The sequence below is a fragment of the Rhinolophus sinicus genome, chromosome 14 (genome assembly GCF_057876585.1).
Source record: "Rhinolophus sinicus isolate RSI-liver-muscle chromosome 14, RSI-T2T, whole genome shotgun sequence".
Classification (NCBI taxonomy): domain Eukaryota; kingdom Metazoa; phylum Chordata; class Mammalia; order Chiroptera; family Rhinolophidae; genus Rhinolophus; species Rhinolophus sinicus.
In genome coordinates this window covers 150,381,129-150,404,489 of record NC_142514.1, presented here as the reverse complement: position 1 = coordinate 150,404,489, position 23,361 = coordinate 150,381,129, and the positions used below count along the sequence as shown (strand labels likewise).

The window sequence follows — 23,361 nt, the reverse complement described above, 5'->3', positions numbered from 1 at the left end:
TTTATTAGAATAGCCACATTTGGAGAGGTACCACACACTTACGTTTTACATGACTACAAAGTTATCACAAATCCCAAACTTTTTAGCCACAGATATTTCATTTACTACATTTAAAGAAAAGCTTTCAAAACATCTGAGTTAGCTTGATATACAGAGACCCTGAATATATGAGAACTACATATTTTTAAATGCTTGTACTTCCTGCTCTAATAATGTCTTCTTTAAATGGAATCCAGCATTAAAGGGATTGAAATATGTAAGGTCATGACGCAGATGCTTTGGAGACAGTGAAATTAATCTGTACAACATGGGAAAAGATGTCGTGTGCACAGAAGTTCTATAAGGATTCACTGAGCCATCTGGGCTTCCATGGCTTGTGCTGTCGGTTCTGGTGCTAATTTTCCAAAAGGTTATTCACTTGGAAACAAAGCGACTGGATCTGTTTGTCCCATGTTGGCAGGGCTTCTCATGTTTCAAAATGAACTATTCCACGAATCTGATTCATTCATACATCCTTCTGTTATCATTTGCAATGCTATCTTTTCTGCCTTCGCTGCAGGGATTTCTAAAAGAGCTTCAGGTTCTTCAAAGGTAATATTATTAGATAATTTGCTTGAGGACAACAAATTGTGTTCCATAACAGCTCTAAGATGCTAGAACCATCAGCTGTAGTTGCTTTTTGGTGGGCATCAGCATGGCAGCGAATTCTTGAAGTTGATTTCCTCTGATGAGCCTATGCAGGTACATGTTCTCTAGGATCCCATAAGCAGCAAGTTGCTGGCACCTTTCATCCTATAAAGAGTAGCTAGCATTTGACAACACTGCTGTCCTGCTGATGCTAAGATGGTACAGTGCAAAGCATATTTTAAGGCCTCTAGTCTTTCACTTTCATGCACTGTTGTCTTGTAAGAGCTCGTTGTACCTTTGTGCAGCTTCAGTGAATTTTCTTCTATAACCAGGAACATGTGAATAGCATCCCTTATATTGTATCTGTAACTGTTCATTGGTTGGTTCATTCTGAAGCAATGGTGCTTGATTTATGTGAGCCTCCGCCTGGACTAGATCATCGTCCTCTAGCTATAGCCTCGCCATCTTCATGGAAGCCTCCAGGTTATAATCTACATTGTACTGTTTTTGTCCTGTTTCCAAAGGAATTCCCACCAACCCTTCGGCTGCATTTCTCCAATCTTCTTCTTTCTCATATACGGATGCAAGATGCTGTCTCATGGAAGCAGACTGCTCCTCAAATGAAATGACTTTAGGCTGGATGTTTTCCAAGGTAAAATGATAGATTTTTATGGCTGTGCTATCAGGCAGGTTCGGGAGATGTCAGAACTACCGTGAGATCACAAGGCTGACATTCTCATTTACCACTGCTTACACAAAAGCTTTCAAAGCTTCTAGTTGTTCTGCCCCAGATAACTGAATGGTTTTTTTTCCAGGATCTGACAATAGTTGCCTACCAGATCTTTATGAGAGCAGCTCGAATTCATGAGGTGGGCCAAAGCCTGTTGCATGGTTGCCGCCATCTTTCGTCCCTATGTTTGACTTTCGAGGAAATGCCAGACTGTTTTCCAAAGCAGCAGCACCATTTTACATTCCTGTCAGCAATGTATGAAGGTTCCAGTTTCTCTACCTCCTCGTCAACATTTGTTATTATCTGTCTTTTTGACTATAGTTACCCTAGTGGGTATGAATTGATATCTCATTGTAGTTTTGATTCTGTAGTTGAATCTATTCCTCTTGGCCTGTCTTCAGTCATATGCCCATCCTTCAGCTAATTATCGTGTCCAGTGGAGGTTGATAATCTTAAGTGAATGAGGGTGATCCCCTGGAGCTGGGGGTGCATGTCAACCATTCCCAAACTATGGAGGGGAAATTTGGAGATACTATTTGAAAAGAAGGAAAATAGATGCCTGGGAGGCAACCAACATGTTTTCAACAGAATGGGTTTGCACGCTTGGTTTCAGTGTTGGAATTGTCCAATACATAGGATTGTAGTGGTGCAGAGTAGGAAGGAAAGAAAATCTTGGTCAGGAATCAGGCAAAGAAGCAGCTCAGCAAATAGGTTATTAAAATAGGTTCTACTGAAAATGGATTTCTCCCTGAAAACTCTAGTCACCGAACACATAAGTGCTCACTATTGTAGCCTCCTTTCCTTTTGCTGGTCAACTAGCATCAGGCTCAGAACCCCCCCCGAGCACTCCTCTGCCAGATACAGTCACAGAATACTGAGGAATTCATTATAATTGTTTTATGACCTACTCGTATATCTGATTTCCCCAGACTAAATAGTTGTGGCTGGTATAGCTATGTTTTTTTGCTCAGAGAATAACTTACTTTCTTTTGGATATTTTTTAGATTTGGTAAGCTTTTCTGATTATCATACCTACTTGAAAGGAGAGAAAGATTTTGGATTGTACTTTAGGAGGGAAGGAGCATAAGGAGGACTCTTTGGTCATCTTCTCGGTCCTGAAGTATTACGGGACATTTCAGGGCTAGGCAAACACTGAGAGGCATTTGTCGGAAGCATAACTGGCCCTTTCTCAGCTCCTCCTTGACATGGGTTCCTTTTTCTTTTCTCTTTCCCTTTTCTCCTTCTTTTTACATTGATAATAATATCTGTCATTGAGGCTTTTCTGGCTACTACTGCTGTGTAACAAACTCCCTCCCCCCCAAAGAAAAATAGGTGCTTAAGACAAACATTTCCACACTTAAAAAAGCAAAAGATATTTGACAACTAAATGCAAGGCCTGCTGACCCTAGACTGGATCCTGTACTAGAGGGGAAAAGTGCTTTAAAGTACATTATTGAGTCAACTGACAAAATTGGAATATAAATGGTAGATTAAAGTATTCATATCAATGTTAAGTTTGCTAAAGTTGATAAATGCACCGTGGTTATGTGAGATAATATCCCTTTTCTTAGGAAATACACACTGAAGCACTTAGGGATAAAGAGTCATAATGTCTGTAACTTATCCTTAAATGGCTAAAAAAGGTCATTTTTACTAATGAATTACACATAAATTTATATATATGAATATACATCACACATGTATGAAAGAGAGAGAAACAAAGGAAGATAGAGAGAATAATAAAAGAAGTAGGGTAAAATACTCACAATAGTTGAATTTGGGTAAAGGTGTATGGGTGTTCTTTATATTTTATACATAGAAATTATTCCCAAATAAAAAGTTTTAAAAAGTAAAACCAGTTTACTATTTTATTTTATTCATGATTTTGTGGGTCAGGAAGGGCTGGGCTGGGTAGCTCTTGCTTGGAATCTCTCAAGCAGTTGCAGTCAGTCAGATGCCAGCAGAGGCTGTAGTCATCTGAAGGCTGGACAGAGCTGGGTGTCCAAGATGTCTCACATGGCTGGCAGTTGATGCTGGCAGTAGGATAGGGGCTCAGCTGGACCTTTGACTGGCATGCTTACATGTGGCTTCTCTGGCATGGCAGTCTCAGTGTAGCCAAACTTCCTACTTTGTTTCTCCCAGAGCGAGAATACCAAGAGAACAGGTGGAAGCTATGTGGCCTCTTCTGACCTAGCCTTGGAAGTCATACAACATCTCATCTGCTGCATTCTACTGGTTCCAAGGGAGTCACTAGGTTGTGTCCAAGAACATGCAGTCATGTTCCAAAACTGCCATAAGTACTTACTATATGCCAGGCACTAGTATATGTATTAACTCATTTGATTCTTGCTGAAAAAAAACAACCCTTAAGGTAGGTAGTCTTACTCTCCTTATTTTAGAGAAGAGGAAACTGAGGCACAAAGGTTAAGTTAGTTCCCAACATCACATCATTCTTGAAAGATCTAGGATTTGAATCCAGTCTGGCCCCAGAGCCCATGGCCTTATATAACTACTACCCTACACCGCCTCTACATAGAGTTGTGGTTCCTGCTACATTTGGTTAAACTACCATACACATAGATAATCCACGTTTCATTCACAATCTGTGGCATGCAAACTCTCCCAAAACGTTCAAAATCATGTAACACAATTTTTCTCTTCTCAGCTCTGGCTTTGGCATATGTGGTTTCCTTTTCCTGGAGTACTTGTCTTCCAATTATTTGTCTGTCTATATTATTTATTATTCAGGTCTTTTAGGAAGCCTTCCCTGACCACGCAGCTCTGGGGTGAGTGCTTCTCCTATGGGCACACAGGCCACCAGTGCTTAGTAGTTACAGCCCTTATTATTATGCCTTACCCTTGGCCTGTTGCCCTGACTGTCTCTCTCATTGGACGCTAAGTTCCCTGAGGGCAAGGATATCGGTTTGTTCACAGAAGGATTTCCAGCACAGTGCCTGGTATGCAGAATGTAAATAAATACAAACTAATCTCTCACACTCATACTCTGCATACACAATTATCATATATTTCTCACACATAGACACACCACTAAAACACTCTTCTGCCACATACAAAATCTGTCACATGCACTCTTGTCCACGCATGCTCAACCACTGTGACTTATTCCCCAGTGCTCAGTGTCTGTCACATTCCTCACACAGTCACCACAAGCTCATCACACACACAATTACTGTGACACTGCTCTAATCCTCAATCATTGTCACATACTGTTTTTCACACAATCCTGGTCACCATCGGTACTCTTACAGCAGGATATTTACTCTCTGACAATGTGAGTTACAATGAGAACAGCTCTATTTTTCACACATGCCTTCACATACTGTATTTTTCATCCACATAATCCCTGACAATCCCTGACATACACAATTATGGTCACACACTGTCTACCGTCTTTCCACTTCCACTTGACACCCACTCCCATGCTGTTCCTCACACAGGTCCGCACGCGCGCGCGCGCGCGCACACACACTCGCAGTCAAGGGATTGGAAGGGCAGGGCCGCAGGGGTCTGAGCCCCGGGTCAGCTCCTGAATCTCAGCTCCAGCCCGCGCGGCCCCGCCCCGGCCCGCCCCCCTCATGCATATGCAGCACCTCAGCCTAGCAGTCCAGCCCCCAGACGGCCATTTGTAGCGGCGCTGAAGGCTGCGTTCGGCAGGCGCTGCGGAGACGTGTGGACTAGCGCGCCCCCCGGCCGCTGCCGCCCCTGGCCCCTACAGTCACCCCGCTTCTCTGCGCCTTGGGCGGATCTCGGCCAGCCAGGGCGACGCGCTGCCGCACCGACCGGCCCTCCCGGCAGCTCCGGGCGCCTGGGACCCCCGCCCGGCCGCTCGCCCGCAGCCAGCCGGCCGCACACGTCCCCAGAGCCGGGCCTAAGGCAGGCGGCGGCTCGGCGTGGCCGGGCTGGGCTCGGCGGCGTCCCCATGGCCGCGGCCGGCTGGCGGGACGGCTCCGGCCAGGAGAAGTACCGGCTCGTGGTGGTCGGCGGGGGCGGCGTGGGCAAGTCGGCGCTCACGATCCAGTTCATCCAGGTGCTTGGAGCGGGCCTGCTGGGGGCGCCGGGTTGGCGGCGGGCGGGGACTCGCGCTACCTGTGGCGGGGCGGCCGCCGCGACCCCGCCCCGGAGACGCCGCGCGGGCCCGGGGCGGGCGAGAGGGGGGCACGCGGCGGGTTCTGTCCTCTTACCCAAGGGCTGCAGCGCCGCACTCCTCTGTCCGCCCAGCGTCCCGCGCTGCGTCCCGGGAGTCGGGCTTCTCAGGAATGTGGCCGGGAGGGCGGAGCTGGGAGGGTGGGAAGCGCCGATCCACCTTATCGCTCCGGCCGGGGCCCGAGCCCTTTCGGAGAGGCAGCGCCGCCGCGCCGGGCTTCCTGCCCGGAGGGCCAAGGAGCCGGGCGTCAAGCGTGGGGCTGGAGCCCTGCGCTCTGGGTTTCCAGCCGCCCCGGCCGCCTGCTGCACCGTCGGTGCGATCGCGGTGGCAACTTGGCCGCGCGCGGCTCCGCGTGGTCTCCGGGCTTCTCCGCTCACGCTGAGCGGGAGCTGCACGCTTCACGCAGTGTGTTTCTCTTTGTGTGTAGTTGTGCTTTCTTTTAAGTAATCTCTTAGGTAGTGTGTCCGGGTGGGAGTGTGTGATAATGCCCCAGGGAAATGGTGGCTTCGATGAAGTTAACAGTGTTCTCCGATAGGGGTGAGACCATTTCCTAGGAATTCCTGGTGCCAAGGTGAAGTTTGGGATGGGCCAGGCTGGGAGGTGATCGACCGAGCGTTCTGTGTCTGTTCCAACCACCCTCTTCCCCACCCCCAACCCTCTCTGTTAACTGGAGATGGAAAGTCAGGGGTTGTAAAGAAAAGGGAGGTGGAATTCTTCATGCTTAGGATTTGCCCTTGGTAAGAGGTTTGAGTGAAATTTTGGGGCGTTTAAGAAAAGAGAAAACCAGATATTGCTTTTTGCCAACCTAGAAGGTGTGGCATATGCTGGGAGAGAACGACGGTACCCCGTTATAACAGGTAACAAAGATGCTCTTGTATCATGAGTACTGTTAAGATGCTTTGGTGAAGTATTTATTTCTGGTTTCCGTTTCACATATTTGTTATCAGTTGGGATACTGGAAGAGTTTATTTCATTTCACTTAATGTTAATAGTGACATTAAAATACAGAGTACTTACTATAACATAAATGTGATCGTTACCTTTCCCATTGACTAAATGAGCAAGAATTGCTGTTCCACTGTTTCAAGATATTAAAAACTGCTGCTAGAGCCTTTGTATCCAGGAAGAGAAGATGTTTATGTAAATGAGCATTTACAGTATGCTCATTAGTGGGTTAAAAAATTACACTTAGAGGTGAGATTGGTTTAAGTTTAGCAGGCTACAGAATCAGGAATGCTGTCGTGTTGCTATTTTCCTAGAATCAAGAGAGACTAACTAATGGCAAAGCAAAACAATTTATAGCTAACCCTTTCTGTGGAGACTGTAGTTAATGGTGGTGGTGGTGGTGGTGGTGGTGGGGAGGTTGGTGAGGAGTGAGAATAATCCTGTGTTCTAGTATTAATAAGCAGTGTTACCTAAAAGACTTCAACTACAAATATTTCTTTAGATTTTTTTTGGGGGGAGGGACCATCTGAATGTATTTGAATCTGAAGGTAAGCTGCTAATTATTTAAGGAATTGGAAACCTTTTGTTTTTGGAAATAGTATTAGAAACCATTAAGATAGCGGTAATTTGCTGTCTTCCTAATGATTTTATAGAATTAATTTTTAAAGAAATACCTCCTTCAAGAAGCGTAATGTACCTAGGTGCTCTAGGTGATATAAAAGAAATAAAGGAGACATGTATGCGTGGGGAAGACATGGAGTTATACATAGAGAAAGAGTGTGAGCACTGAGTTACACAGATTGGACTGCGTGGTCTTGCTGTGTCATTTATTCACTGTGAGAACATTGCCACAATATTTAGCTTCTCTGAGCCTCAATTCTGTTTAGTAAAGTGGGTCCCATCACAAATTCTTTACAATCCTTTAAATTATGGGAATACTCTTAGTGTTGGACTTAGTGTGTAGTATGTACTCATTTAACGATGATTATAAGTGTGTGACATTTAAATGCAAAGAGAATTCAGAATCAGGGAAAAGTCAGCTTGGAGAGAATCCATGAAAGAAAGTATTGTGTAGGCTTGGTATAGGGAGAGAGGGCAGGTCTTACGTGAGTATGTGGGAGTGACAGTCTAGCTGGGAGAGAAGAAGCAGGGAAGGGAGGGGTGTGGCATAGGCAGATGACTTGGGGCTAGAGAAAGGGAGGAACATAGCCTCCCACTTTGGGGAGACTTGGTGGAGAGGTAGGAGCCAGACTACCTGGATAGAGTTTCAGCTCTGTGTAATCTTAGGCAAATTATTTAACCTCTCCTTACCTTAGTTTTCCCCATCTGTAAACTGGAGAAATAACAAAATACCACATACCACTGATGTGAAAATTAAATGAGTTAACATATGTCAAGGGTTTAGAAAAATGTGTAGTGCATATTAAGGCTACAAACATTATTCTGCTTGTTATTATATTAATCTTAGATTATGGAGCTAATGTGACTATTTATCACTTACTCTTAATGGATCCGCTATTTATTGTCTCACTCCTGGGAAATTAAAACTCATTCTGCTGTGATTGTCTAGCAATAGTAATTGGAGGGAGAGGAAAGGGCAGAGGATAATAATCTTAACAAGCGGAAGTCAGTTTCTTTCTCTTTGTAGGAGACCAGGATATCACAAATTGGTTTTAATTATTTTTTAAGACTCCTGAGATTTAAAAAAAACAACATTTTATAGTGTTCAATATATATTTTTCTGTTTTATAATTTTGAGCAGAAAAAAATTAAACAGATTTGGGAGTGGAGAACTTAAAAACATCTTTGCCTTTAGCTCTTTCTTTAACCTTAGCTTTATTTGTTGCCTCCTGTAATAATGAAAAACTGCAAAATTATGAAATTAAGGCAATAATTACTTAATTGAGGTGCTTTTCTTTAAAACGAGTATAACACATTATAAAATGTGATAAACGTAAAATATTTTGTTATTAAGAGTATTGTGAATACATGACCTTGTTTCTGTTCATAGTTCATAGTTTTTTGAAAACTGTTTTAAGTTCTGTTGGTAAATAGAATACCTAAACGGTGAGTAAACTCTAGTTAGGAGATTATCTTAACATTGTACAAAGTGCAATGAAGAGAACACTGAATATTGGGGTCCTAGGTCTCCCTACTCAGCCTACACTGGGGAATCTTAATCTCCCTTAATCTCGTCAAAGCTTCAGTCTCTTCTCTATAAAATGTTGACTTTGGGTGAATAAATCTTTGAACCTTTCAAATTCAAGGTTCTTTTTTGCTCAGTTAACTAACTAGCTGTGTGTCTTTGGTCAAGTTTCTTAGGTTCTCCAAGCCAATTTCCCCATATAAAAAGGGAGATTAATAGTACCTTTAGGGTTTACATGCAAATCATTCAGCACAGTGCCATCTACAAAGTAAATAATACTTGTTACCTGGTTTTATTTGCTATTCTAGATCTTGTTCCTTCAAAACAAAGTTCGTAATGTATTCATTTTTCCTTGACATGGAGGCTGTTCTCTTATTGTTAAGTCTTCAACAACCCCCACCCTCCCACCCCAAACTCATACTCATACTCCCCTCCTCAGTTCTGTGTAGCACTTAGGTGATGAATATTGATCCCAGTTTGAGTTGGGGAAATTCTCTTTATCAGTTGGGGTTTGATTTTGAGAAATAATGGAGTAATCATTGGGGTTTTGAGTTAATGCTAACCTAGCAACTCTGAGAAAGAGACCAAACATGTTTTGCACAATTAAAGAGAGGAATTTCTCAGCTTCTGTTCTTCGTTTAGCATCCTGACTTTCTATTCAGCAGTTTGTCAGATTTTGAGCTATATAGGGGATAGCTGGGTTCTCACATAGTAGTTTCAGTTAGTTTTACAACCTGTTAATTTGGACCTGACTCAGGCATTGCCTTTTACCTAGAGTGCTTTTTCCTTGCCTTTTCTTGGGACAGAGATCCTAGAAGAGATTTCAAGACTCATGTATTTGTGTTCATAATGAATTAATGCAGGTGCGAAGATTTAGATTGCTGAATTGCTGTTCTATTGCTACATCTTGACACATCCTGCAATTATAAGTCACTTAAATTAACTTTGTGAATTTGAAACTATACTGTAGACTTATTTTTCAGTGTGCAAATTTTTATTTTACATTTTCAGAGTAATTTACAAATGAATTCTTAGCATTGGAAAATAAGGCATCTCTCCCAATGGTGGTACATACTAGAGATTACCTTATTTGATCAGTTGAAATGGTTCTACTGGCAGTTATCAGATACAGGTGCTAGGTACTCGAGGAAGAGCTAGATTCTACTTAAGATTGACTGTCTTTGTCAATAGAAAGAAATAGGAGAAGTAGAAGGAAATTCCGGGATTTCTTAAAACTCATTCGTTTTATTCGTTCTAACTTGTGTGTATGTGTGTGTGTGTGTCCGTCCGTCTCTCCAGGTATGAGGAAGTTGCAGGGGTGTAGAGGGGTCATGTATGTTGAGTAGTTCAGAAGGCAGAGTGATGACAGGCAGCTACTGGGGTGGGGTTTTTAATTTATCTGTGTGGCTGAAGTGTCATGGGTCTTTCCTAAGTGTTGAAATAAATGAAAGTAATCTGTTGAATTCACTTAGGAAAATAAATTGGTAACTTTAAAAGTGGGGGAGGGATGGGGAAAAAGACTTTCTTAAATAGTATGTTTTTACATTTTTGAAAAGATTCCAAGGTTCCTTTTTCAAATTAAAATTGAAACAGATTTTGTGATGCCACATGAACATTTATTCCTTTTTTCTTTTTTTTTGTGAGGAAAAATAGAAGTGCTGTTAGGGTATTAGTTCTACTGTGCCCTCCTTACTGAGAAGTGATAATTAGTAGAAGGCTTTCACTCTCTCTGCAGGCTGTGTGGACTTACTGGTCATTGAATCTTCTTGAAAGGCCTTGATCTTGAATTACTTTGGCTAGAACCCCTGAGTCTATGTTTGGGATTGAAATTTAGTTTAAAGTGATGTCCTTGGTAGGCCTTTGGTTTCTATTTCATAAAGAAAAATGTCTCGCAGGCTTTTATGAAAAATACAAAGATTTGTATATTTATTCACATATTTTCTGTGTGGTTTTGAAAGAAGCAAAGAAATGTAAGTTGCCTAAAACTGTGCTACTGGAGACATAATTCACTGAGTTCCTTGTCTTTTATCAGTTATGTTATATTTTTAAGTGTTTTATAAAAGCAATGTGATTGTTTCTTGGTTATATAGCATTGAATAGCATTGTCTTAGTTTAATTAAAACTTTTATAGTCTTACAGAATTTGTTGTTTGTAGATATTAATAGTTTAATGCCAACAATCTTGTCACCTCGTATGGTCATGTTTTTTCCTAGGAGACGGAGTTTTGTTTACAAGTAAGTAAACGTTCAGTACTAGAATTATGAAGATAAATGTCAAAATGACACCCTGTGTTGCTTTTTAAAAAAACTACCTAGATTTCCCCAATGCTAACATTTTATCATATCTGTTTCATCCTTCCCCCCATATATACATACAATTTCTTTCTGAATCATATGAGTGTAAGTTGAAAACAGTGCCCCTTATTTTTAAATACCTCGTTGTACATTTCCTAAAAACAGGGTCATTTACTTATATAAACATAGTATATAACTAATATTAGAAATTAACATTGATATATTTACTACTAATCTGATATGCAGAACTTTTTCAGATTTTGCCTATTGTCCCAGTAATGCCCTTTATAGCAAAAGAAAAATCTCAGGGGCGGCCAGTTGGCTCAGTGGTTAGAGCGCGGTGCTCATAACACCCAGGCTGTCGGTTCGATTCCCACATGGGCCACTGTGAGCTGCGCCCTCCACAATTAGATTGAAAATAACGACTTGACTTGGAGCTGATGGGTCCTGGAAAAACACACTGTTCCCCAATATTTCCCAATTAAAAAAAAATTAAAAGAAAAGAAGGACATCTCAGATTATACAGTGCATTCTGTTTCCATGTCTTCTTTAATTTGGAACAGTCTTTGTATTTTATGACATTGACATTTTTAGAGTACAAGTTAGTTGTTTGTAGAGTTCCCTCAATTTGAGTTTGTTTCTTCATGGTTAGATTCAGGTTATACATTTTGGGGGCAGGAATAACACAGAAATGATAGGTTCTTCTATTCGATAGTGCATTATGTCAGGAGACATAAGATGGATTTTGTTTTGGCTACATGTGTGCTTACCTTTTCATTCAGTAACCCCAAATCTAGGAATTTATCCTGAAGATACACTTTCAAAAGAATAAAAATACACATGTATGAGGTCACAGCCTTGTGATTAAAATAATTACAAGCAACCTACAAGAGAGTAGAGGGGTTGAAGGAAATACGATACATTCACCCAATGAACGTTATATGCAGCTATGAAAACAATGAGAAATATCTCTGAACTGATGTGGAGTATTTTCCAGGATATATTGTTTAGTGAAAAAAGCAGAGTAGAAAAGTATCTGTTGTATGCATAATATACTACCTTTTGTGTAAGAAAGAAGGGGAAATAAGGATAAACTGTATGTTCTTTGGGATAAAAACAGCACAGGAAGAAGTCTGAAATTAATGAGATTGGTTACCTGTAGGTGTTGGGTGGCAGTGAGGGTGGTGACTCTTCTGAGGATACCTTTCTGACTTTTGGAACCATGTAATGTCACATACTCAGTGTATAAACAGCAAACATCAATAAAACAAGTGATGAAGGAAGAAAACCACCCTAAAGTAGACTACACACAGAAGCGAGTGAACAGAACCTTATTGCAAATGAATAATATAACTACACTGAACGGGGGAAGGTAAAAAACTAAGTAATTTTTGAATGTGGTGTTTGGACTATATCCCTAGGATAAGTACAAAACACACACACACACACACACCCTTCAAACAAACATTGAACTCTGGTTAATAGGCTTTTTTTTTTTTTTTTTTTTGTCTGTCACAGAAGCATGAGTTTGCAATTTTGAAATAATTCTTATACTGGGATTAAAAAAATGTACACACATTTTAAGAAAGGAAAACTATTAAAATTGTAGTGTATTCAATATATACTGATAACAAAAGATGAACAGAGGTTTCATTTGACTTCTGCAATTACAAGATGTGTTCAAAGTGGTTACCATCAGCGTCCAGACATTTTTGATTATGGTAAACTACTGCTTGAGCAACGCTGACCAAGTGTCCACTTGTATACATACTTGTATACATTGTTTTGGCCCTCCAGCCCTCCCCGTATATTTGTGGAAAATAGGAGCCACATTTTCTCACTGTTGGAGAATGAAATTATAAATGTGGAAAGGGGGAAGGCTAGAGTGAGCTCTGATATTTGATTGGAATTCAAGTTAATTGCATGAACTCAAGGTTTAAAAAGTATGTGAGTAGATACAGAAATAGATGTTTGTGGACACACAGACACACATCTACATGTCTTTTTTCAGTTCTGTCTGCTGAGAGGGGCTAGAAATAGTGAACACCCTGTTAGCAGTGAGAATATCTAGAGCCAGATCTTGGTTTCTAAAAACCATTTTTTACGAAAAGGAGTCTTGGTGAAATGACTGACCCCATGGCTGGGGCAGAGAAAAATAGAAGATGACGCTTGGAGCATCTTATAGGGCCATAAAGTAAAGAAGTGCTCAAGAAACAAATCGATGGTGGCATGTCAAAGAGATACAGCTAAGCTGTGAGAATCCCCACTGGTTAACTCTGGGACAATACATGATCATCAAAATAAATAATGATAATAATTGATTATTGCCCAGAAAGTAAGAATCTATGACTCCAGAGTGATAAATAGATAAATGAAGGACAAAGGGAATTTCTTGTTTAAGGTAGAATTCTGACTAATAGGTGTAGAGGAAATAGTGGAATTACAAAATCATCCATTTGGCAATCATAACAGTTGATTCAATATGCATCATAAGTGGATGTTAAAACTACTGGGTGAAAGTTTAAGTAGTTGGATGTTAACATAGTCTCAAAGTATCTATCAAGGGGAAAATACAGTGGTACCTCTGTTTTCCAACGTCTGTTGACGAACATTTCAGTTTACAAACGTCGTATATTGTATGGATCTATGGTATCATTAGATAGTAAAATTCATGCTAAATTTGCAGTTTTAGGGGTTGATTTTAAAGGTCTGGAATGGATTAGTCCATTTTTCATTACTATCTATGGGGAAACTGTGCCTCGGTGTTCGAACGTTTCAGAACTCGATCGGTCTTCCCGAACGGATTACGTTAAAAAACCAAGGTACCAGTGTAATAACCATGGGAGGAACCTGGTGACATGACCTTGAACGACTGATCACAGTTCACATCTCTTATGTTGCTTTGGGTAACGATAGTAAGCAGAGTTTGTTTTCCTCAGTCTTGCTAACAAGATTTGGTCTTTGTAATCACCCTCGCTAGGCACTGAATGAAGTTAAGCCTAAAGGAACCAAGTTGAGGCAAAAAGGGGACCAGCTTTCTCTCTAAGGGGAAAATTTCTGCTTAATTTTGTAGGCAGATGTCTTTCAAGGGAAACGTTGATAAGTTTAGGTTAGGCCGATACAAAGTTTGGCTGTGATCCTGAGCATAGTGACCTCCCTTTGCACCTCCCTTTGTCTTTTGCTATATAGATTTTTCCTCTGTGTTCTGTGGTGGTTTTGAATGGTTGATTCTCTCTCTTTTTTTCACTTGTTGGATTTATCTTAAAATTATTCATATTCTTAGACATTTAATTAAAAAATCAGATTAATAGTGTTTTCATTTATGGAAAATGAGGTATTTAACAGTTTTGTTTGCTCCGTTTCCAACCCACTTCTTTCATAAATTTAGTGTCCTTATTTAAAGCAACCAAAACTGTGTGTGATTGCGATGTTTTTAAAAGATTGCTTTTTGTCTTTTGCATTTTATTTTGTTATTTTAAAAATACTCAGTGGTATGAATCCCTTTCTCGTTAAGGGTTATTATTGCTTTTGCCATTTCTGTCATTCTCACTGGTTTCAGTGCTTACAAGCAAGCAGTCCTCATCCACAGCTAATTTCTATAATGAATTGTGATTTAGAGAATACTTGTAAGTAGTTTTTACTGTAAAGATATGTAAGATTATATTTACTTTTGCATGATGAACGGTGATTTGACTGGGTATAAAATTATTGGGTCTCAACATTTTTGTATTAAAATAGTGGAGGGTACTGCTTTATTTCTCTTCCAGGGCTTTACCTTTATCTGGCTGGCCTCAAGTTTCTATTCTGCAGGAATAACTTGTTTTCTACTTGTGTGCTTGTAGCCTTCTCTTATCATTGGAAATGGAAACATTTATCAGAAACTAGAAGTTTTTCTATGTTGACTAGTTTTCTCTGGGAAATGGTAAAACACTCTCGGGTCTGGGAAGGTTTTCTTCTCCATTTTTGTATTCATTGTCTCAGTTATATTCTGAAATACCAATTTGTGCATTGATTCTCTGAAATCATTGTACCATATTGTCTTAAGTCAACCAGTGAAAAGGATAAGAGGTATTCATTCTAGGAGAATTTGTCAAATTTGCCTTCTGTATGACTGATTTTATTTTTCCCTTGTGTGGCGGAATGTTTTTAAAATTTATCTTCCCATGAGAGTTGATCTTAGCTGTTCTTGGTGTTGGAAGTAAAGACTGGCCATCCCTCAGAATTACTGTGGGTCACTGAGATTCTCATTCTTTTTTGATGCTGAAGGGCAGGTTGATACCAGGGAGCTTCAGTTTTTGGAGTATCAGTAACAGGATTGCAACAAATGTGAAATTTGATTTAATGGTCTAAGACAGGGGTGTCCAAACTTTTTCAACGTTTTTTACCAAGGGCCATATGCGGTAAAATACACAAACAGCTGGGCCACTCACTCGAGGTGAAGTACGTATTGCCTCACCTGGTTTATTTAAGTAAACTAAATATATTTTTGGAATTTGCTGTGGGCCAATTAACAATGGATTGCGGACCGCAGTTGGCCCGCGGGCCGCAGTTTGGACACCCCTGACCTAAGACATTCAGCCACGTTTGGGTTTTTGGCTGAGGTACAATTTTGGAGAGTTAGAGATGGTTAAAAGGGACAATTTTCAAGTTTATTAATCCTTCAATTCTAGCTTTCTGCACTGAGACAAGTGGAAAAGTCGGGGAGGGCGGGGGTAGAAAGAGAGAGAGAGGCTGTGAAATGTAGATCAACGAGAGGTTTTTCTTGCTGTAGGTATGAGTAGAAAATGAAATGGCTTAGAAGCAAAAGGAGTCCGTTTTTCTGCGCGCACGTGCAATCTGAAGTGTGGTTATTTTATACTGCATAACGTATAGAAGTCTTTTTCATGATTTCATATATAAACTTTTGTTACTGCTTTCTCCTTTTTTAAAAAATGAGATTGCCATTTTTTCTCACAGTAGTACTCCATGTAACTTATGTGCTATAATTTATATTTTAAAAAATTATTTTAAAGGATTTTAGTGAGGGCAGAATGTTTTCTTAGGATGGAACCATCATCACAAAGTCTGTAGCATCCTAAATGACTTTTAGGATCATTGTTAGAATGATTTTGCATTGTTTCCTTTGATAAGAAATCTTGCACTTTTATCAATTCTTAGATCATTTTCATTTGAGTTTGGATGTCCCCTTAATTTTTAAGTAATTTAATTTAGGGAAGGATTGAGTTAATTCTTTTGTAGATTTCTAGCTTTATTGGGCTATGGTCCAAGAACATGACCTGAGAATTCTCTGTTTTGGAACATTAAGAATTTTTAATGGCAAACAAATCATTGATTTTTGTAAATATTCCAGGAACATGAGAGAAGAATGAGTATTTATTTGTATCACAAAAGGTACAAAGTTTTACACAAATCTACTAAAATGGAATTTGTTGATTGTGTTCAAATCTTCTATATCCTTCCTTTTTTAATCTGCCTATTTAATCTGTGAAACTGAAATAACGTTTAAGTCTCCCATGAAGACTTTTAATTTTTTTCCTTGCATTTCTGATTTTGCTTTATTTTGATGTTATATTATTTAGTACATAAAATATTATGATATTAAATCTTTGTGTCTCTTATAATTTGTCTCAGCCTTTTGCTGAGATTTTATTTTTTCCATAAATTTTATTGGGGAATATTGGGGAGCAATGTGTTTCTCCGGGGCCCATCAGCTCCAAGTCGTCCTTAAGTCTAGTTGTGGAAAGTGCAGCTCAGCGTCCAGTTGCTGTTTTCAATCTGTAGTTGCAGGGGACGCATCCCACCATCCCATATGGGAATTGAACCAGCAACCTTGTAGTTGAGAGCTTGCGCTCTAACCAACTGAGCCACCCCTCCAGCTGCCCTTCTGGAAGCTCAGCGGCAGCTCATTGTCTCCAGTCTAGTTGTGGAGGGCACAGCTCACTGGCCCATGTGGGAATTGAACCTGCAACCCTGTTGTTCAGAGCTTGCGCTCTAACCAGCTGAGCCATCTGGCTGCCCCAGCCTTTTGCTGAGTTTTGCCTTGAATTTCATCCTGTGATATTAATGTTGCCATTCCTACTTTTTGTATGCATTTACTTCATTTGTTATTTCACTGTTTTGTTTTGGTCATTTTGTGATAAACTGTTGTGAATAGTGTGTAATATGATCTTTAAAAATTAAGCTTTGAGAGTCTGTGTCTTTTAGTCCGAGAATTCAGCCCATTCACATTTATTGTATTATTTGGTTATGTGTTTGTGAAATAATCAAGGTAACTTTGTTTTTATTCTTTTTGTATTGTATCTTTGTATTTAACCTTTATTTATGCAGACTTAGGTTTTTTTTATTAATTTGTTTATTACTTTATTTTCCCTGCATTGAGAGTATAAGAGAATATTTTAAAAGTAGAGGTTGTTTCTGAGAAACTTACTCCTTGTGGTTGCCTTACGAAATTAGACACCACAGCTGCCATGTTTTGTTTTTAAAAAGATGTCCTGAACTTGGAAGCTTCATGGGTTGCTTATCTGAGAAAAGGCAGCTTGAAGTGTGAAGAATCCTTCTTGCACTTCAAGACATTTATTTAGATCTTCATTTCAGCCACTGTGTGACTGGGCTTTAGACAGCCGTTCTGCGGGTGGTTCATTTTGGCTTTATTATTTTAAATCCTATAAACACTAGAATATTTGCAAGTAAAACAAATATTTTAGTAGAGAATTTTATAGATTTGCAATATTTTGCCTGAATGTCTGCCCTTTTGTTGTGTTTGTTTGTATGTTTTATTCATATTTCGATTTTAAGAATCATAGACCAGGAATACCTTTGTTACATAGAAGTGAACACATAGCAAAATATTTGTTAATACTTATTCATTGCTAGTATTAGGTCATGAACAGGATGTAGTAAATAGTTGGAAATGAAAAGAGGTCTTAGGAACGCTGAGTTGTGTCTATTCTAGTTCCATAGCAGCTAGTTACGGAAGAGGATAAACAACTGAACTGGCTTTCGTTTTGGATTTTTTAGTTTCTCCATAATTAAAACATTATCTGTATGTGACATGTGCATATTTGAATCTTTGAGTTTCAGAAGTTTCGGCAGTTGATCCATGGCATTCAGTTTTATTCAAAATAGTCTTTGGAGAAGATAGTCCTATTTTGATTTCTCTCTGGAAATTCTGAAATGTAAAACAGCCTGAGAATAAGGTCTTAAAGATTTATTACTTTCGTTTTATTTCCTGGTGGGTTTTTTCTTAATGTCTTGTTTTTGGTTAAGTGATGATAATGTGGTTGAGATTACAACAGTCAGCAATTTGTTAGCCGAAAGGAAAAGAATAGTAAGCAAGTAGTCGAGTCAAACTGCAAAGGAAGATTTGTGATAGATATAAATAACATTTACATTTCAGAAATCTTGGGGAAAATATATGTGACTATTAAATTTGTAATTTGGTCCTTTTGCCTCTGAAATTAAGATGTGTCAACTAAATAAGGTAGGGAAATTCATTTCATGCATGTATATGCACATAATATAAGCACACACAGGCATGTGTCTTAAACTAAGAAAGGAGTGAATTTAAGGTTAGAGAAGTATTCATGGGTTTTTGGAACTAAAAAAATAGAAATAAAATGTAAAACAAAGGTGTCGGTCTGCGATAATTTAATGACTTGCAGACGTTTAAAGGAAAAGTTGTAGTAGCTTAATTTAGTACTATATGACTTCATTATTTTCAGATATTAGCATGGAGTTTCCATGACAACAACTTGGTTTGAAAGAGCTACTTTTAAATTATCAAGTTATTTAATGTTAAAAATTTTATAACCATTGCAGTTTTTATGGTAAAGTACTTTTCATTAAATTGAAAGTTAAGAATGGAGTAGAAATTGGTGAGGTTGTACATTAGTAATTTAAACTTTATCAAATGTTGGGTTTGGATTATTTCCTGACCATTATGAAGTCTGATTGGTTCTGTCGTCATAATTGTAGCCAGTGTGAAAATAGCTTGGAAAACTTCGACTTCTGTTATAATGTTAGATTGTGAGTCTCAGTTTTATTTTACATTTAAAGACAGACTGATGTTTTATTTTTTTCTTCTCGAGTAATTGCAAATTATTTAGTTAGTTAGATTTCTTTGTAGCAGCCTCAGGAAGGAGCCCTGGGCTGAGCTGATTAGTCAAATGAAGTTGTCTGACATGGGTTACTTTAGTTTGTGGTTTTAGATGAATAGTACATGGTGCACAGCTGTTGCTCCAACAGCTTTGTTCCAGCTGTCTTACTGGCCCGTCACAAAATACCCCACATTCTTTTTTTTTAATGGAACTCCTTGTAATATTCTATATTTTATTACTTACAATGGATCCTAGTAATTACTTTAATGGCTTTTATGCCTCTCAATGACTATTTATTTAGAATGATGCTAGAATGGGTTATAAGTAATAGATTTAAACCTTGTATTTATAATATTTTGTTGTGAATTAAAGTTGCAGTAGTGAAATATTTGTATAAGACAAGTTAGGTGGTTAACATTGAAAACGGCACCCAACTTAATGTCCTCAGATAAGTAGTTAGTAGCTGGGTAATGAAACTGGCATTTTCTAATTTCTTGTTTTAACTTTGAGTTTGTATTAATTTCAATAGAATTGTAAGACGGAAAGGCTTAATACTGTGATTATAAAGCTTGTACAGAACCTGTGTAGGTAGATTTAGTTTGTTTAGTTTTGATAAGGTGGTTGGACTTCAATTCATTTTCCTATCCTATACAGTAACTAGATTATAATACTAAGCATTTCAAATTTTTTTTTAAAATAAAGAACAGTAACCTGTGAAGACTATTTCAGATCAATAATGACTAATAATAGAGGATTTTCTGTGCACCAGACACCATGGTAGAAGCATTGCCTTATTTAATCTTTACCCTTTATTACCTCTTTTTTATAGATAGGGAAACTGGGTCAAATAAGTTGCTCAAAATCCCACAATATGACTGAGATGGGACTTGAATCCATGTTTTCTGATTACAAAGTACCTAAGGAATATGGTAGCTTGCCCAAAGAAAACACTTTTAATTTCATTTTTTTTTTTTACTTACCTTAATAATGAAGTCTTTGTCTAAGGTTTTTTTTTTTTTTTTTTTAAATATGGTTAGATTCATGGAACATTTTTCATTTAGTTGAAAAATTAGGAACGCTGCGATTGAATAGGGAGTGAAATTTTGTTGGAAGTGTCCTTTTGCCTCCCTTTTTCCTCCCTCCTCCTCCTCCTCTGTGATCCATTTCCCTGTTACTCCTACACTTGCTGCTCTGATGGCTGCTATTTCCCCACCTGGCACCCCCCAGATACCTGCCCCATACCAGTTGTAATTCCTGCTCTCACACAGTGTGTTGTATTACATCTGGAGAAACAATCTGCTCACTTAGTCACAATCTGTGTGAAATACATATCCATGACTCTTCTGATGCTGTATCATCCTTTACCGAATATGCCCTTTTATCTGACTAATTCTTAGTCATCTTTTTAGATGTTACTAAGGCTTTTCATCTCCAGCAAGCCTTTCCTGAGGGAATATCCAGATTGGACTAGGTGCCCCTCCCATGTGCTTCCATAGTATTCTGTGCATTTTTTCCCCTGAATGTTTTGAGAGTAAGTCGTGGCAGTGATGCCTACCTTTATTTAGTGTTTAATTCCTGAAGATCAAAAAAAAAAAAAAGGTCTTTTATATAACCTTAGTACATTTATCAAAATCAGGGAATTGTGATACTATTATTATGTAACTTACATTATTCAAACTTCACCAATTGTTACAATAATATCCTATTTTATAACAAAAGAAAGAAAATTTTTTTGGTCCAGGATCCAATCAGGATTACATGTTGCACTTATTTTTCATGTCAGTTTAGTCCAATAGTTATTTGTAAAATATCCCACAATTTGGGTTGTCTGATGTTTTCTTACCATCAGAATCAAACTGTGTAGTTTTGGCAGAAATATCACAAAAGAAAAGTCTTTCTCCAGTACATCATATTTAGGAGGCACATGATGTCTATTTTTCCCATTATGGGTGATGTGAAATCTGATCACTTAGTTAACCACTAAAAAATTAGTAGTTATTCCCTTTGTCATTAATAAATATCTGTGGGTAGAGATAAATAACTAGTTATTTTTGAGTCTTTGGGGTTGTCTTTCTTTCTCAGCTCCTCCATTCTCCCTTCCTGGTTTCCTAGTTTTCCTTTTTTCTTTTGTATTACATTTACTGTCTCCAATTTGCACTTTGTGAAAAGAATTTTTTTTAATGCCTTCAAAGAACACTTGCATGATACTCATTTTCTTTAGGGGTAAAAGCCCCCACTTACTGCATTTTCTTTATTTAGTAAAAAGATCTATGTTTTCTTGGCCTTGGTTTCTTCATCTACAAAATGAAGAGGCTGAAATAGCTTTTATCTAAGGTCCTTCCTTTCAGATTCTAAAGTCCTATATAGCACAGAGTGCATGAGTTTTTAAAAATTACTTAGATTGTTATATCTTATTTGACCTCTTTCCCCTAAGGTTTTTAAAAGGTTGCCTTCATACTTCCTTCTGTACAATACATGAATGTCGCATCGCTTTGGCTTGTCATAGAACTGTCCTTATTTTCACTGGGGTCATGATAGTCTTCACACCTAGAGAATGCCTCTTCCCAAGCTGGAGGACAAAGTGGTATTCTTCTCTTCTGGTGGGGTAGGAGTGGGAGAGAGGGTCTTATTCCCACAGCAGTCAAAGAAATCCTGTCATTCCTTAAAGTTTTCTAAATTGCTTGCAACACAAAAGAAGAAAAAAACCATTTCATTCCAATAGTGTTTGTACACCTTTAAAAACATGATTTATGTGTAATTTCTTTGGGAGGGTTTTATAGAGTTTTTAATCATAATCTCCAAAATGAGAATCTTGACTCAGTATGGAATTTAGAACAAATTATTTAGTTGTGGAACTTTTTTATTGTAAACAGACTGAGTCAAGTGTTATTTCAACATTGTTAAAACTTTTAAGTTCTGCAGTAAAAGCATTAGGTTATTTAATGAATTATTAAAAAATTAATTTTTTGGGGGGGGCCGGATGGCTCAGTTGGTTAGAGCGCCAGCTCTCAACAACAAGGTTGCTGGTTCAATTCCCGCATGGGGTGGTGGGCTGCGTCCCCTGCAACTAAAGATTGAAAACAGCAACTGGACTTGGAGCTGAGCTGCACCCTCCACAACTAGATTGAAGGCCAATGACTTGGAGCTGATGGGCCCTGGAGAAACACACTGTTCCCCAATATTCCCCAATTTAAAAAATTAATTTGGCCACATTTTAACTTTTTAAAGTAATTCTTAAGAATTTTTGTAATAACTAGTACTTTTTATAATTTCTGTGTGTGATATTTTAGTTCTCAGAGAACTTTTGTGTACATGATTTCCTTCTCCACTGGCAACACCCCTTTATGATTGGAAGGCGGTGTGACAGTGTCGTGGTCATCCTTGTTTCCGTTCTGGAGATGAGGAAATGGAGGCTTGGGAAGAAGTGATTTGCCCAAGGTCCTCTAGTAAGTAAACAGTGAAGCTGGGATTTATGTTGGTTTCCTGACTCCTAAAATGTAGCGGTCTTCTTACTACAGAATTATGAATGTTAAGTTGGAACAAAACTGCCAACACTTACTAGAGAGGACCTGAAAAGCGTGATAAATACTCATTTAATGAATGGAATTCTGTTATGTGACTGTTATCAGTATGAATCTGGGAGGAACACTGAACGGGAAGGGGAAGAGTAAGTGAGGTTTCGTCAGAAACACACTTGATGACTTGATACGTTTCTACAGAAACTGTTAATGATGGTGACTGATGAAAGCTAGTACAGGGCCAAAGATTTGCAATGGCATTCTCTCTAAAACGTAGCTTAAGAAGATAGGGGTATCTAGTCTACAAATACTGTTGTATGAATGCCTGAGAATGACACACACCAAGGTTAGCCATTGATTGCCTCTAGGGGTGGGGAGAGGGAGGAGGGGGGAATGTATTGTCAAAGGACACAGAAGGGTCTAGAATCATATTGCTATGTTCCCCCCCGCCCCCAAATTGGGAGGTAGAAATACATATTCTTCTCTTTTTCTTCATATCATTTTCTGAGATATTTTATAGTTAATTAAGAACAAGAATGTACTCTGAATTGACTTAAAATATATAGTCAAATGGAAACTTTTAGCCTCATTTGGTGTTCAGGGTATCTTGACTTGGTTGACAAGACACAAGTGTGTTCTTTAGGGGTTTTCCTCCAGAGTGGGAAACTATTTTTTTTCTCTGTCTATTCAAACAACAAATAAAACTTCAGTACAATTCTTATTACAGTAAAAAGTTTATATTTGAGTTTGTGAATTAAACTGTCTTGTGTAAACGTGTGTGTATAAGTATGTGTTGTGATTTACTTTTAAAATTACTATACACAGTTTCTGAAGATTTCT

At 38.7% G+C, this 23,361-nt stretch overlaps 1 protein-coding gene and 1 pseudogene across 2 annotated transcripts in view; one reads left to right on the top strand and one right to left on the bottom strand.

The window, feature by feature from the left end:
- Nucleotides 1-292: 292 nt before the first annotated feature.
- LOC148755869 (COP9 signalosome complex subunit 4-like) lies at nt 293-1,630 on the bottom strand (annotated as a pseudogene).
- Nucleotides 1,631-4,998: 3,368 nt separating this feature from the next.
- The window catches only part of RRAS2 (RAS related 2), a 68,858-nt gene continuing 50,495 nt past the window's right edge, over nt 4,999-23,361 (top strand). Inside the window, exon 1 of one of the 2 annotated variants that reach the window (XM_074336035.2) lies at nt 4,999-5,405. In XM_074336035.2, the coding sequence (XP_074192136.1) occupies nt 5,298-5,405 (108 nt within the window). In that variant the 5' untranslated portion in view covers nt 4,999-5,297. Of the gene's footprint in view, nt 5,406-5,735; nt 5,942-23,361 lie in introns of those variants that run through there. The other variant, XM_074336036.2, reaches the window with a different exon arrangement.